The sequence below is a fragment of the Hyaena hyaena genome, unplaced genomic scaffold, assembly GCF_003009895.1.
Source record: "Hyaena hyaena isolate Hyena2069 unplaced genomic scaffold, ASM300989v1 scaffold_98, whole genome shotgun sequence".
Classification (NCBI taxonomy): domain Eukaryota; kingdom Metazoa; phylum Chordata; class Mammalia; order Carnivora; family Hyaenidae; genus Hyaena; species Hyaena hyaena.
In genome coordinates this window covers 1,278,472-1,289,396 of record NW_024080730.1, presented here as the reverse complement: position 1 = coordinate 1,289,396, position 10,925 = coordinate 1,278,472, and the positions used below count along the sequence as shown (strand labels likewise).

General features: G+C 63.7%; 1 protein-coding gene across 1 annotated transcript; it reads right to left on the bottom strand.

Moving 5' to 3' along the window:
- Window positions 1-2,190: 2,190 nt before the first annotated feature.
- On the bottom strand, window positions 2,191-8,302 carry GAL (galanin and GMAP prepropeptide). Its single transcript, XM_039235492.1, has 6 exons — window positions 8,267-8,302; window positions 8,008-8,088; window positions 7,269-7,323; window positions 4,278-4,364; window positions 3,962-4,039; window positions 2,191-2,462 (listed from the first exon to the last, which is right to left on the bottom strand). Exons 2-6 carry the CDS (start codon window positions 8,086-8,088, stop codon window positions 2,392-2,394), a joined length of 372 nt encoding a protein of 123 aa, XP_039091423.1. The 5' UTR covers window positions 8,267-8,302; the 3' UTR covers window positions 2,191-2,391.
- Between the last annotated feature and the right edge of the window lie 2,623 nt (window positions 8,303-10,925).

Here is a 10,925-nt window from a genome sequence, read left to right as displayed (position 1 = left end):
CAGTTTGTTCCCCATGGTTAATTTCTCCCTGGAACACTGGTGGGGAAATCTGAAGTGGGTGGTCTTTGCTCCATGACCTCTAGGGTGGGAGAAGGAGCTGGTGCTGGAGGCATCGAGGAGACAGTTACGCAGGCCGCCCCCCCCCCGCCCCAGGTGCGGGGGGGAGAAGGGAGAAGAGGCGAGGTGCTGGCCGAAGGCAGAGAAAGGGAATTCCCAGTTTTAAATCTTGTCAGCTCAGAGAAGCAGACTCCAGGTTTTCAGTTTAGTTTTTTTCTCCGCCAGTGGAATTAGGCAGTCCGTGTCAGTCTGGAGAAGACACGGAATTTCCCCGAAATACAGGTAGTTTCGGCAGGTGCTTGGGAATGTTCCTTAAAGTCCCCATCCTGAGGTAGACCGACCAGAGACAGTTGGCTCTGATTAGGTAGTCACTGATCCAGGAAATGACCGAGAGAGACATCCCCACACACAGTCACACAGTGACTCCAAACCGCCGCCCGGTGCCTTAGAGTTGTGGCTTTGTTCCTTATCCCTTATGGAACCACTCGGGCCACTCTGGGAGGTGATCGGGGTCCCCTTCTGCCTCTTAGGGGCAGGTCTTCCGGAACAGACGGACCTGGGTTCTTACCGGTCTGACAGGCACGGCTCCCTGAGCTGGTTCCTGGGCCTCACGGGCTCCCCTGCGCACACCTGGGGTCCTCGCCCCGGCGCCCCGGGGGGGCTCGTCTCCTGCGGATCAAGTGGTCTGGTCCGCTGGCGCCAGGTGAGGTTGCCTGTCCGGGCGCCCTGAGCTTCGTGCCCTGGTGGCAAAGGAGGCGGAAACACATCGTCTCCGAGTCCTGGACACAAGCTCCCAAGAAATGTAGCAGGATTCTCCCACGGAGCTGTGACCCTGAGGCTTTTCTTTCCAGGAAGCAACTTTATTCCTGGCGGCACCGGCTCAGAGGGTTTGTTCTCGAAAAATAGAGCCCCAAACGCCGCTGTGTGGTGTAGCCTCTTACGCCTTTTCTACGTCTTTTCTCCCGTATATGAGTACCGTATAGACATGCACCATGATGGGGTGGCCTCCTTACAGGGTTCTGAGGGACATCACCTACGCACATAGCCAGGGTGCCTTCCCTTACCTTGTGGCCTCTTCTCACCGCGTTCCTTGGGGAGGGGACCCCATCACAGCCCACCCGGCCCTCCTGGATCGACACCCCGAAGACGGGCCTGGCGCCTGGGTTCTGACAAGCCCCGCCAGAGTCTGAAGGAGAGAAGTGAATGTGTGTGTGTGGGGGGGGGGGCAGTGAGGGGGGATGCGGCCTGTAGTGGGCCGGCCGGCTGGGCTCCCGCCCTGAGCTGAGGGAGGCCAGCCCGGGTCTGAGCTGGGATGACGGGCCCGGAAGCACGTCTTTAAGTGGAAATTCTCACGCGTGGCTGTGGATGGCAGTCACCGGCGCAGTGGCAAGGATGGGTGGGCCTCTGGACTCGGCGTGCGGTGCTCTGCGGGCCGCCTGCGCCCCCCTCCCCGCCCATGCGAAGGAGCCCTGAGTTCCCCTTTACGGTAACAAAGGCTTGGGGTCTCCACCCACTTTCTCTCGGGTCTTCCAGTGCCATCTTTCTTTTCTGCCCCAGGGTCCCTCCCGCCCCCGCGCTGTGTTAGTGCGGGCCCCACAGCGTCCCTCCCACAGCGCTAACTCTGCACGAGTCTCCTGACCCGTCAGGCGGTGGAGACCTTTATGACCGGTGCCCCGTGGTCACAGGGTTTTAATGCTGCGCCGTCGGCCCCAGCTGGCCCGGCCCCTGCCTTTCGGGGTCTCCCTCCTCCTCACCACTCAGACCCTCGCGAGCAACGAGCATCCCCTCACCCACCATGGTCAGCGGTGCCTTGGGCTTTCTGTTTCCATCTCCCCAGATACCAGCTCCCTGCGGGCAGGGTTCTGTTGGTGCGGTTTGGTTTGTGTCAGTAACAGACCCGCCCGCGTATTTTACGTTGGGCTCGGCTGAATATGGAGACAACTCGGTGCTCCCTGGCCACGGTCCCTCGTCACAAGAGACGGCGTCTCACAGATGTTCTGGATGGTAGCATCTGGGCTTGAAACTTCTGTCTGACACACAGGGTTACAGGCAAACCTTATCTTTTAACCCCCACCCCCGCCCCGGTGGTGCCAGGGTGACAAGACAGACACATAGAAGGAAATGACAATCGAAGGCAGTTGCTATCTTTTATTCTCACTCAAAATAATTACCAAAGGGGGAAACTGATCCTAACAACAACGAAACGCTAATGGCACAGCATTGGAGCAGAGAGGACAGGACTGGCCGCCCTGCGGGAGTCGCCACAACACGTTCCATCGTGTCCAAGTTTGTCCGGAAGCGACGCCGCGCACAGGGACATTCTCGAGGGCTTCCTCAGGGCTGCTCCCCGTCTTCTGCGGAGGCTGCAGGCGGGAGGTCGGGCAGGAACCCCAGGGCCCCGGCCTCTGCAAAGAAAGGGTGCACTTAGGGGAGCCCCAACGCCTGCCTTGGTGAGAGTGAGCACTCGTAGCGAACACGCCAGAGCCACTGTGGTCCTTCCCCGGGGGCATCAGACCCGAGACGGGCGCACAGCTCCTACATCTCACCCTGTAAGGATGTAAGGCTCGTACCTATTATGCATTTGAAACCGTCAGACTTTTAAAGTCATGCTTTAAGGAAGTGTAATTCCTGCTGGGATAATAAAAAGTGGTTTCTCCTAGGGAAGTTCTGTGTGACAAAGTTCGAAACGTAACAGAGCCAAGTAAAGAAGGAGAAGTCGTTGGAAGAGGGGGTCTGCCCCTTGCTGGAAGAGCCCCCCCCCCCGCCCCCGCAGGCCGGTTGGGGCTGTGACGCAGCGGAGTGGACGCGGTTAGCGGTTCTGAGATTGCCTTGTCCCCCACGGTCTTCCTGCCCACAGACGGTCTTCAGGAAGGAGCCGCGGGGCTCTGACCGCCTCCCTCCCACCCCCACCCAAACCCCTTCAACCCCAGCCACCTGTGCAGCCCGGAAGCACACAGATCAAACCACCACCCAGGAATGGGTCCCGAAGAATTCTTGCCAAACTCACAACAAAACTGTAAAGTGCAGAATGTGACAACCGCCTCCCCTGCTGCCCCAGTCCCTGTCCCCGGGGCCCCGCTCCCAGGGCACTGCCACCTCTGCCCTCTGTCCTGGCGCCTTCCGGCCAGCAGCGTGACCCCCCGTGCTTGTCTGACGGAGGCGGTCACTGCTCACTGTTGCCCGGACGACCACACAAGGCGGACGTGCGAGGCTGAAACGGGCCCACAGGGAGGCCTCGTCGTGTGTCGAGACCCCGGAAGACAGATCTAGGTGGAAGGTGGAGCCCACTGGATGCAAGCGCAGCCTGTCCCGCAGGAAGGCTGCAGAAAGAAAGACCTGGAATCGGAAACGTGGGTGAACTCATTCACCAGGCTCACAGGACGGGGTAGGATGGCCTACAAGGGGCGGCGGCCCCTGAAACGTACAGCAGTTGTTGCTGGTGAGAAGTGTGGCCCCAGCCGAGTGACGGGGACCCGAGGCCTCTCTCTCCCCTGGTTTCCACTGAGGGTCTGATGAGCCTCTCCGGGGACAGTGCTGGGACCAGCCACAATCCTGGCCCCTTGCAATCCCGGCCAACACCAGTGACAGGAATGTAGGTGGGTGGCTGCTCACGTCCCAGAATTCTACGGAATCCTTTTCATGTGTGCGGGGTTCCAAGAGGTGGCCTTTAAAATTGGTAACATTTCAGGGCGCCTGGGGGGCTCAGTCGGTGAAGTGAACGACTTCGACTCAGGTCATGATCTCACGGTTCATGAGTTCAAGCTCCGCGTCGGGCTCTGTGCTGACAGCTCGGATTCTCTGTGTCTCCCTCTCTCTCTGCCCCTCCCCTGCTCGCGCGCTCTCTCTCTCTTTCAAAAATAAATAAACACAAAAAATTTTTTTTAATTGGTAATATTTCACATACCTTTGAGACGCAAGAAAGTCAGAAACTCGATGATGGTGCGCACAACAGCGTTCTCGGACAGCGGCCGGGCGAAGCTTCCTGGAAAACAGAAAGAATCCGCGTCTGAACCCCGGCCCCACGGCGGTCTGCGCCTCCCCTCCCCACTGCAGAGGAGCCAGGCATCTGGAAGTCAATGGACTGGCCCCTCTACAGGGGGCCTCGCTCAGCACAGCGGGGAGGGAGGGGGATCTGGAGGGGGGAGAGCCAGGTCAAGGCCAAACTCCTCCGAGGCCTGGCGCCTAGGACCTGCGAGCCCTGGGAGGTGGCGGCCCCTCACCTGGCATCCCTGCGTCCTCGGGCGGGAGCTCCCGTTTGCCGGTGAGGCCGGGCTTCTCCTGAAACGACCTGTGGTTGTCAACAGCATCTGTTTCCGAGCAGAGGGGAAAGCAGGCGGCCACGGTTACCGGGATCGCCCACATGGCCCGCACGCCCCACTCCCAGAGAAGGACTCGCCGGCCGCTTGTAATCAGCACACACTCCAGACAAAGCCACACGGGGAAGCCACAGGAGCAGGAAGATCGTTCTCTGTGGCGCTAAGAGCTTATGCCAGGGCCGGAGGCAGGGACGTCCCCCAGGTGCTGGGACTCTGCCAGAGCGGGGAGCCCCCCCAGGCAGGAGGGGAGCGAGGGGGCGTCCAGGGGGCCCCAGGGGCGCTGGCGCCTGAACCGGGTGTCTCTCGGGGATACCACGGGGGAGGGGTCCTATGTCCCTGAAAACAGGCTTAGTTTTCCAAGTCGTCTGTGGCAGCTGGACTGGAGCCAGGCAGCCAGAGACAGACAGAGGCGGCAGGAGGGGGCTAAGTGTGCGTGCACACGCGTGTTCAGTGGTGTGAGATGAGGGAATCGTGATGCAGGCAGAGCCATCCGCTGAGCAACTGGGAAAGGGACCAGGAGGCCCTGACCCAGCGCCCAGCAGGGCGAGAGGCGCCTGAGTTGGGGCGCTGAGGCTGCGGAGGTGAAGGGGCGGCGAGGAGGGGGTGCGGGCGGGCAGGAGAAAACGAACCCCTTCCTCCAGAGCCGGAGCCCGTCCATCCGGAAGTCCTGGCATGACACTCGGGAAGAAGCAGGGCGACCCTCGAGTGGCACCTGGAACAGGGCCAGCGCCTCCCCCCGCCTCCCCCCTGCAGCAGCGGCGGGGGTCGCCCCACACCCGCAGGAACGGGGCGCACCCACAAGCCGGTCTGGACGTCTGGCTCCTGGTGGCCCAGCCCAACAGACATACAACCTTCATTATGTGTTTCCTTCCTGAGGGACAGATGTTCAACATTCCGAAGCACCTTGAACAAGGATCTGTGAAGGGCCCCTCCTCTCTTCTGGGCCAGAAGCACCGAGACAGGATGCTCTTGGGTGACGGAGCTCAGGGTCCCACAGAGCTCGGGAAAACGTGAACCCTCTGGGCCCATCTGCGTCCTGCAGGCGGGGCCGATCCACTTACAGGGACAGGACCGTGTGGGGGACCTGCCCTTGGCTTTGACCGGAGACCACAGCTCCCAGAGACGCTGCCTGTGTGAACCCCCCCCCATCTCTGCCTGTGTTTCTAGAAGTGTCCCCCAGGCCAGCAGAGAGCCTCGTGCAGCAGGAGGGCTGTATGTACACGGCAGGGGCGGGGAGGGGGGGGTCAGGAGCTAAAACCCTGTGAGTTCTTCCCCGTTACTCTGTGGGGATGGAGCCGTTTGCCCCTTTCTCGCTGCGGAATGCAGTAAATAAATAGGGGAGACAGGGGAGGGTTTTGTGGTTTTGTTTTTGGGTTGTTTTTTTTTTTAACGGTCCACAGTTACACTGTGTCCAGACGGCATCAAATCAAGGACAGGACACCTAACATTAGTCTGCTCACGGCCTGGCAAGTTCTGGGAATTGATGGCTGCAGGAGAAGCCACACACTAGAAGAGTTCTAGTGTGTTCTACACGCATGCACGCCCCCCGCCCCAGCCTCACGTTTTAGCTGGTGGGTTCCTGGCACAGAGCGAAGGCTCAGGGTGGCCTGGCACCCTGTTGGGCGCTTGCAAGTCAGCGAAAGTGCCCTCCCATCCCACACTCGCCGAGATTTGAGCTTTCAAAGCGGAGAAAGTGCTAGTGCTACAGAGGCCTGGCTGGCGGGCCCCTTCGGGGAACATCAGGACCAGCTGACCAGTTTCCACATATGGCCTGGGGTGAGGGGTGTGGGCGCCTCCTGGCTCTCCACGGGGTCGGACGCAAGCCCCTGCCCCCCAGCCCCGGCCCCAGTCCCGCCCTGGGAGACCTTCACGCGTGGGTCACCGGACCCCACCAGCTGACAGGTGGCAGGCCTCTTCCTGCTCGCCACTCCCTCCCCCAACACGGGCATTTTGGTCAGGCAGCGAAAACCGAGTCCTGCCCTGTGGCGCACGGATGGCTGACCGTCTGTCCCCAGAGAGCAGGGCGCCGCAAGGGGTCCTGGTGATGCCAGTGGGCTGGGGGGCCCGCAGGCGAGGGTACTGAATGGGGAGCTGAAAGGCTTGGAGCAGGGCACGGGGCCAGCATGTGTCGACTGTCCTGGGGTCATCCAGCGCTTCCAGAAACACAACGGAGAGAGGGCTTGAGTGCCAAAGAGTCTGTGCTTTGTGATGCTGAGGTGGGATGGGGGTCTGGGGGGGGGCACAGGGACTCGGGAGAAGACCCAGAACAGAGCCCCGGGGGAAGGTCCACATTCAAGGGCTGAGATCTGGGGAAGCCCGAGCGATGTCTGGGGAGCAGGGCAAGAAGGCAAGGAGGGAGAGACTTCCAGAAGGAACGGTGCTTGGGCACATGTCCAGAGCAGGAAGGCTGGGAAGGCTGAGGTTGGCGACGCACAGGTCCCTGGTCCCCCCCCCCCCCCATGAGGTTCTGGGGGCGGGGCAAGGGCAGCCCTGAGGGGAAGGGGCTGTGGAGGAGGCAAGGGGAGGGGGGTGCGGAGGGGCCTGCCTGGCCTCAGGCCGCAGACCGGGTCAAGTTTCAAGAAAGGGCAAGGCAAGGAGGAGGGGCACATGGGGTAAGAGGACCCCAGGAATCTGCCTATTTGTTCTGAGAGATGGATGCGGGGGAGCAAGCGGGAGAGGGCGGGAAAGGGCGCCACTATGGACGCGGCGACTGTTGGTATCAGCTGCGCCTTACGCCCGTCCTGTCCCAGCCTCACGGAGCCCCCACTTCCCCTCGGTGGACTGGGACTGGAGAGTGGGTGTGTCACAGCAGCTCCTGGCTCCCCGACCTCAGGAGCACGGTCAGCACACGTGGCTCCAGACGGCACTGGAGGGGCCGCGCTCGCTGTCACTTACGTGGACCGAGGAGGTAGCCAGCGCTGTTCAGGGTCCAGCCTCTCTTTTCCTTCACCTTTGGCGGGAGAAAAGGGGGTTAGATGGCCAGGCCGGCGCTGCAGGGGCTGTGAGAGGCCCCCGAGGCAGCTTCCGGCTGCATAACCCACGATGGGGGGCTGTTGCCTGAGCTTCGGTGATCACGGAATTTACAAGAACACATGCTTTCCCCTCTGTCACGTCAAGCGACCTAAACCCTCAAAGCAAGACGCACACTCCAGGAAGCTCACCCTGCTTTCCCCGCGTGGTGGAGGAACCGGAACAAGGCATACCCTTCCCGGGCTGCAAGAAAATCCTGCTTTGCCCCCAAATATGCGCTATTCGACCTGAACACGGGGTTGGCTTTACCGAATAATTCACTCGAGAGCCACCAGCCCCGAACGCACGGTGCACCCAACTCGCTTCTAAGCCACCTTGAGGACACACGCGGTGGGGGCACGCGTGGGCGGCCCCCTGCTGGACGGAATGAACGGAGGTTTGCTGGCAGCTCGTCTGCGGGCCGAGTCCCGCGCCGCCAGATGTTACCGGTTTGCTGCCGGGAGCTGGCTGTGCGCCGGCAGAGGCGCCCCGCGCGGAGGAGCTGGGGGCGCCCCCGCGGGACCCCGGCCCCGGGCTGCAGGACGCCGGCGGGTCCGCTCCTGGGCCGCTGTCCGCCGCCCCCCCCCCCGCTGCCCCGAAGCGGGAGGGCGCGCCCCGCACTCACCGGTGACCCGAGCCCCGGGGTGGCCGAAAGCGCCGCGGCGAGGAGCAGCCAGGCGAGCGGGAGCGCGCAGCCGCCGGGCATCTGCGGGGAGGGCGCGGGGCGCACGTCGGGCGGAGGCGGGGCCGCCAGTGCCGCGGGGGGTGGGGGGCTGGCAGGGGCGAGGGGCCTCGGGAGGGCCCCGTGGAGGGAGGGGCGCGGAGGAGCCGCAGGGAGGGGCCCGCCTCCCGCCGCACCGCCCCCCGCCCGGGGCGCGCGGTACCTTGGGCGGCGGCGGGGATCCCGGGGCGGCGGCGGCGGCGGCGGCGGCGGCGGCGGCGGGTCCCGGCGGCGGGTCCGGGCGTCCGGTCGGGTCGGTCGGGTCTGGCAGAGCCGGGGCGCTCACCGCATCGCGCGGCCTCCGGACACGGGGCGGAAGCGCGGCGGCTGGGCTCCCTCGACGTGTCCGCCGCCCAGAGCTGCCGCCGCTATTTATGCCGCGCGCGTGTCACGGGGCTCAGTTCCCGCCTCCCGCGTCCCCCGGCAGCGGGCTCCCCCCTCCGGGGGCGGGAGGGGCGGTAGCGGCTCCTGCGGAGGAGGCTGCGAGCGGTTCTGTAGCATGGGTGCAGGTGCGGCGGCGGCGGAATGCCCCCAAACCCCTCGGGACGGCCACTGTCACCCCGCAGAGAGCCCCCATCACCCCTTCAGAGAGCCTCCATCCCCCCCACAGAGAGCCCCCCTCCCCCCCAGTCCCGTCACCCCCCAAAAGAGCCCCCATCACCCCTGCAGAGAGCCCCCATCACCCCTTCAGAGAGCCCCCATCACCCCTTCAGAGAGCCTCATCACCCCTGCAGAGAGCCCCCCCCGTCACCCCTGCAAAGAGCCCCCGTCACCCCTGCAGAGAGCCCCCTGTCACCCCCGCAGAGAGTCCCCATCACCCCTGCAGAGAGCGCCCCCTCCGTCACCCCTGCAAAGAGCCCCCATCACCCCTGCAGAGAGCCCCCCCCGTCACCCCTGCAAAGAGCCCCCGTCACCCCTGCAGAGAGCCCCCCGTCACCCCCGCAGAGAGCCCCCATCACCCCTGCAGAGAGCCCCCCTCACCCCCAATCCCCGTCACCCCTGCAGAGAGCCCCCGTCACCCCTGCAGAGAGCCTCATCACCCCGCAGAGAGCCCCCATCACCCCTGCAGAGAGCCTCATCACCCCGCAGAGAGCCTCATCACCCTTGCAGAGAGTCCCCGTCACCCCACAAGTTTCCATCACCCCACTCAGGGCCATTGTACCATGGGAGGGACTCTGTCACCTGTCTGAGAGCCCCCGTGTACTGAATGGGGAGCCCCCATCAGCCCGTGCAGGGAGCCCCCGAAATCCGTAGGGGAGAGCTCCCAACATCCCATGGCCCAGGTCATTGCTGCGGTGATGAGCCCCACCCCTCCTTACCCCCAACCCAGGTCTAAGCAGGGGAGTGAAGCCCCCCCTATCCACGCAGCATTCCCCTGCTGCAGAAGAAGGAGGCTGGGTGCCCCCGAGCCAACCCCGAGACAAGCCCTCAGTCTTGTGGTCCTGGGGGAGGGGTGGGGCGGGGCACGGAGCAGGACCCCTCCCCTGCAGACATGTGCCCTGGGCGGAGTGCGGGTTCAGGCTCAGAAGCCACTCGTGGGGGGAGGGCGGGCGTGGCTTCACTGCCTCCGGTGCCCAGTGACCTCTGCCCTGTTTTGCTAAAAAGGGGCAAATCAGCCAGAGAAATGGGGCTGTCTCCTGGGGGGGGGTTGGCTCCCAGCCTGGTTGCCATGGGTACCCCTGCATCCCAGACACTGCTGTCTCAGAAAGGGTCCCTGCTGATGCCCATGGCTCCCGGGTCCAGGACACAGAGCTGTTTTGAGCAGGGGCAGGTGGTGGTTGAGCCCTCGGGGGTCCGGGGGACCCAGAGCGAGAGCAGCCCAGGCTCCTAGAGACAGCCAGCCGGTGGTCAGGCGGGCAGAGCAGCAGGAAGAGGCTGTCCCGTGGCAGGTTGCGAGGACATCACTCCTTGGCGCACTCCGTGAAGGCTTCCTGAGTTTGGGCCAGGCCCACACTGTCCCCTACCCACAGACATCAAGGGACATCCAAGAGTGGCACCTCCAGGCTTCTGAGGAAGGAAGAAGCCACCAGGTGAAGATGGCCCTGAGCTCCTCCTCCCACCTGGCTGGACACCACTGGCCGTGGGAGTCCTGAGCCGCGGCCGCCCCCGCAGCCCTGCCTGTAGGTGCCTGGCGGCCCCGGTTCCTTACCGGGAAGCTGCAACCCCCTCCCCACCCACCAGGCCGGATATTAGGTGGGTTGACGTCACCAGGGACCCTGGAGCGAACAAGACCCAGGACAGATGAGAATGACGATGCCGCCCGGCAGGCCTCCTGCATGCCAGCCTTCTGAACCTTCGCGGGCACAGCGGGAGAGCCATTTGTCTCTGCCTGGACGCCTGGACGCGGAAAGGCCCAGGGGCCCTGAGGACTCGGGTCAAGGCCAGTTGGCTGGGAAGGAAGGAGCGGGGCCCTAGCCCCGGGTGCCGTGCCGAGTGCCCGCCCTGGCCTGCTGGAAGGCGAAGAGGGGTGCTGTTGGGGAGACCGGCTTGGGGAGGGACCTGCGCTGTCACCGCGGAGCGCTCACTTTTCTCCTGAGAGCAAGGGCAGCCCAGTGCCCGGCTGTCTTGGCCCATCTCTGCCTCCTTCCGGTCTCCCGCGTGAGGTGCCCGCTGCCATCTGCGAGGGTTGAGTACCCTTCTGAACTCAGCTCACTTTGTCAAGGAGCCTCTGTGGCTAAAGAAGCAGAAGCTGTAAGTCAGCGTCCTTGGGACTAATTAAGAAAGACCCCAAGGCCATCCCGACACGGGCTGGAAAATGAGGACCGTTTGGTTCGGCCCCCACTGCTCTCGTTTGGGTGGCTGTACTCATTTTGTTCCCTTTG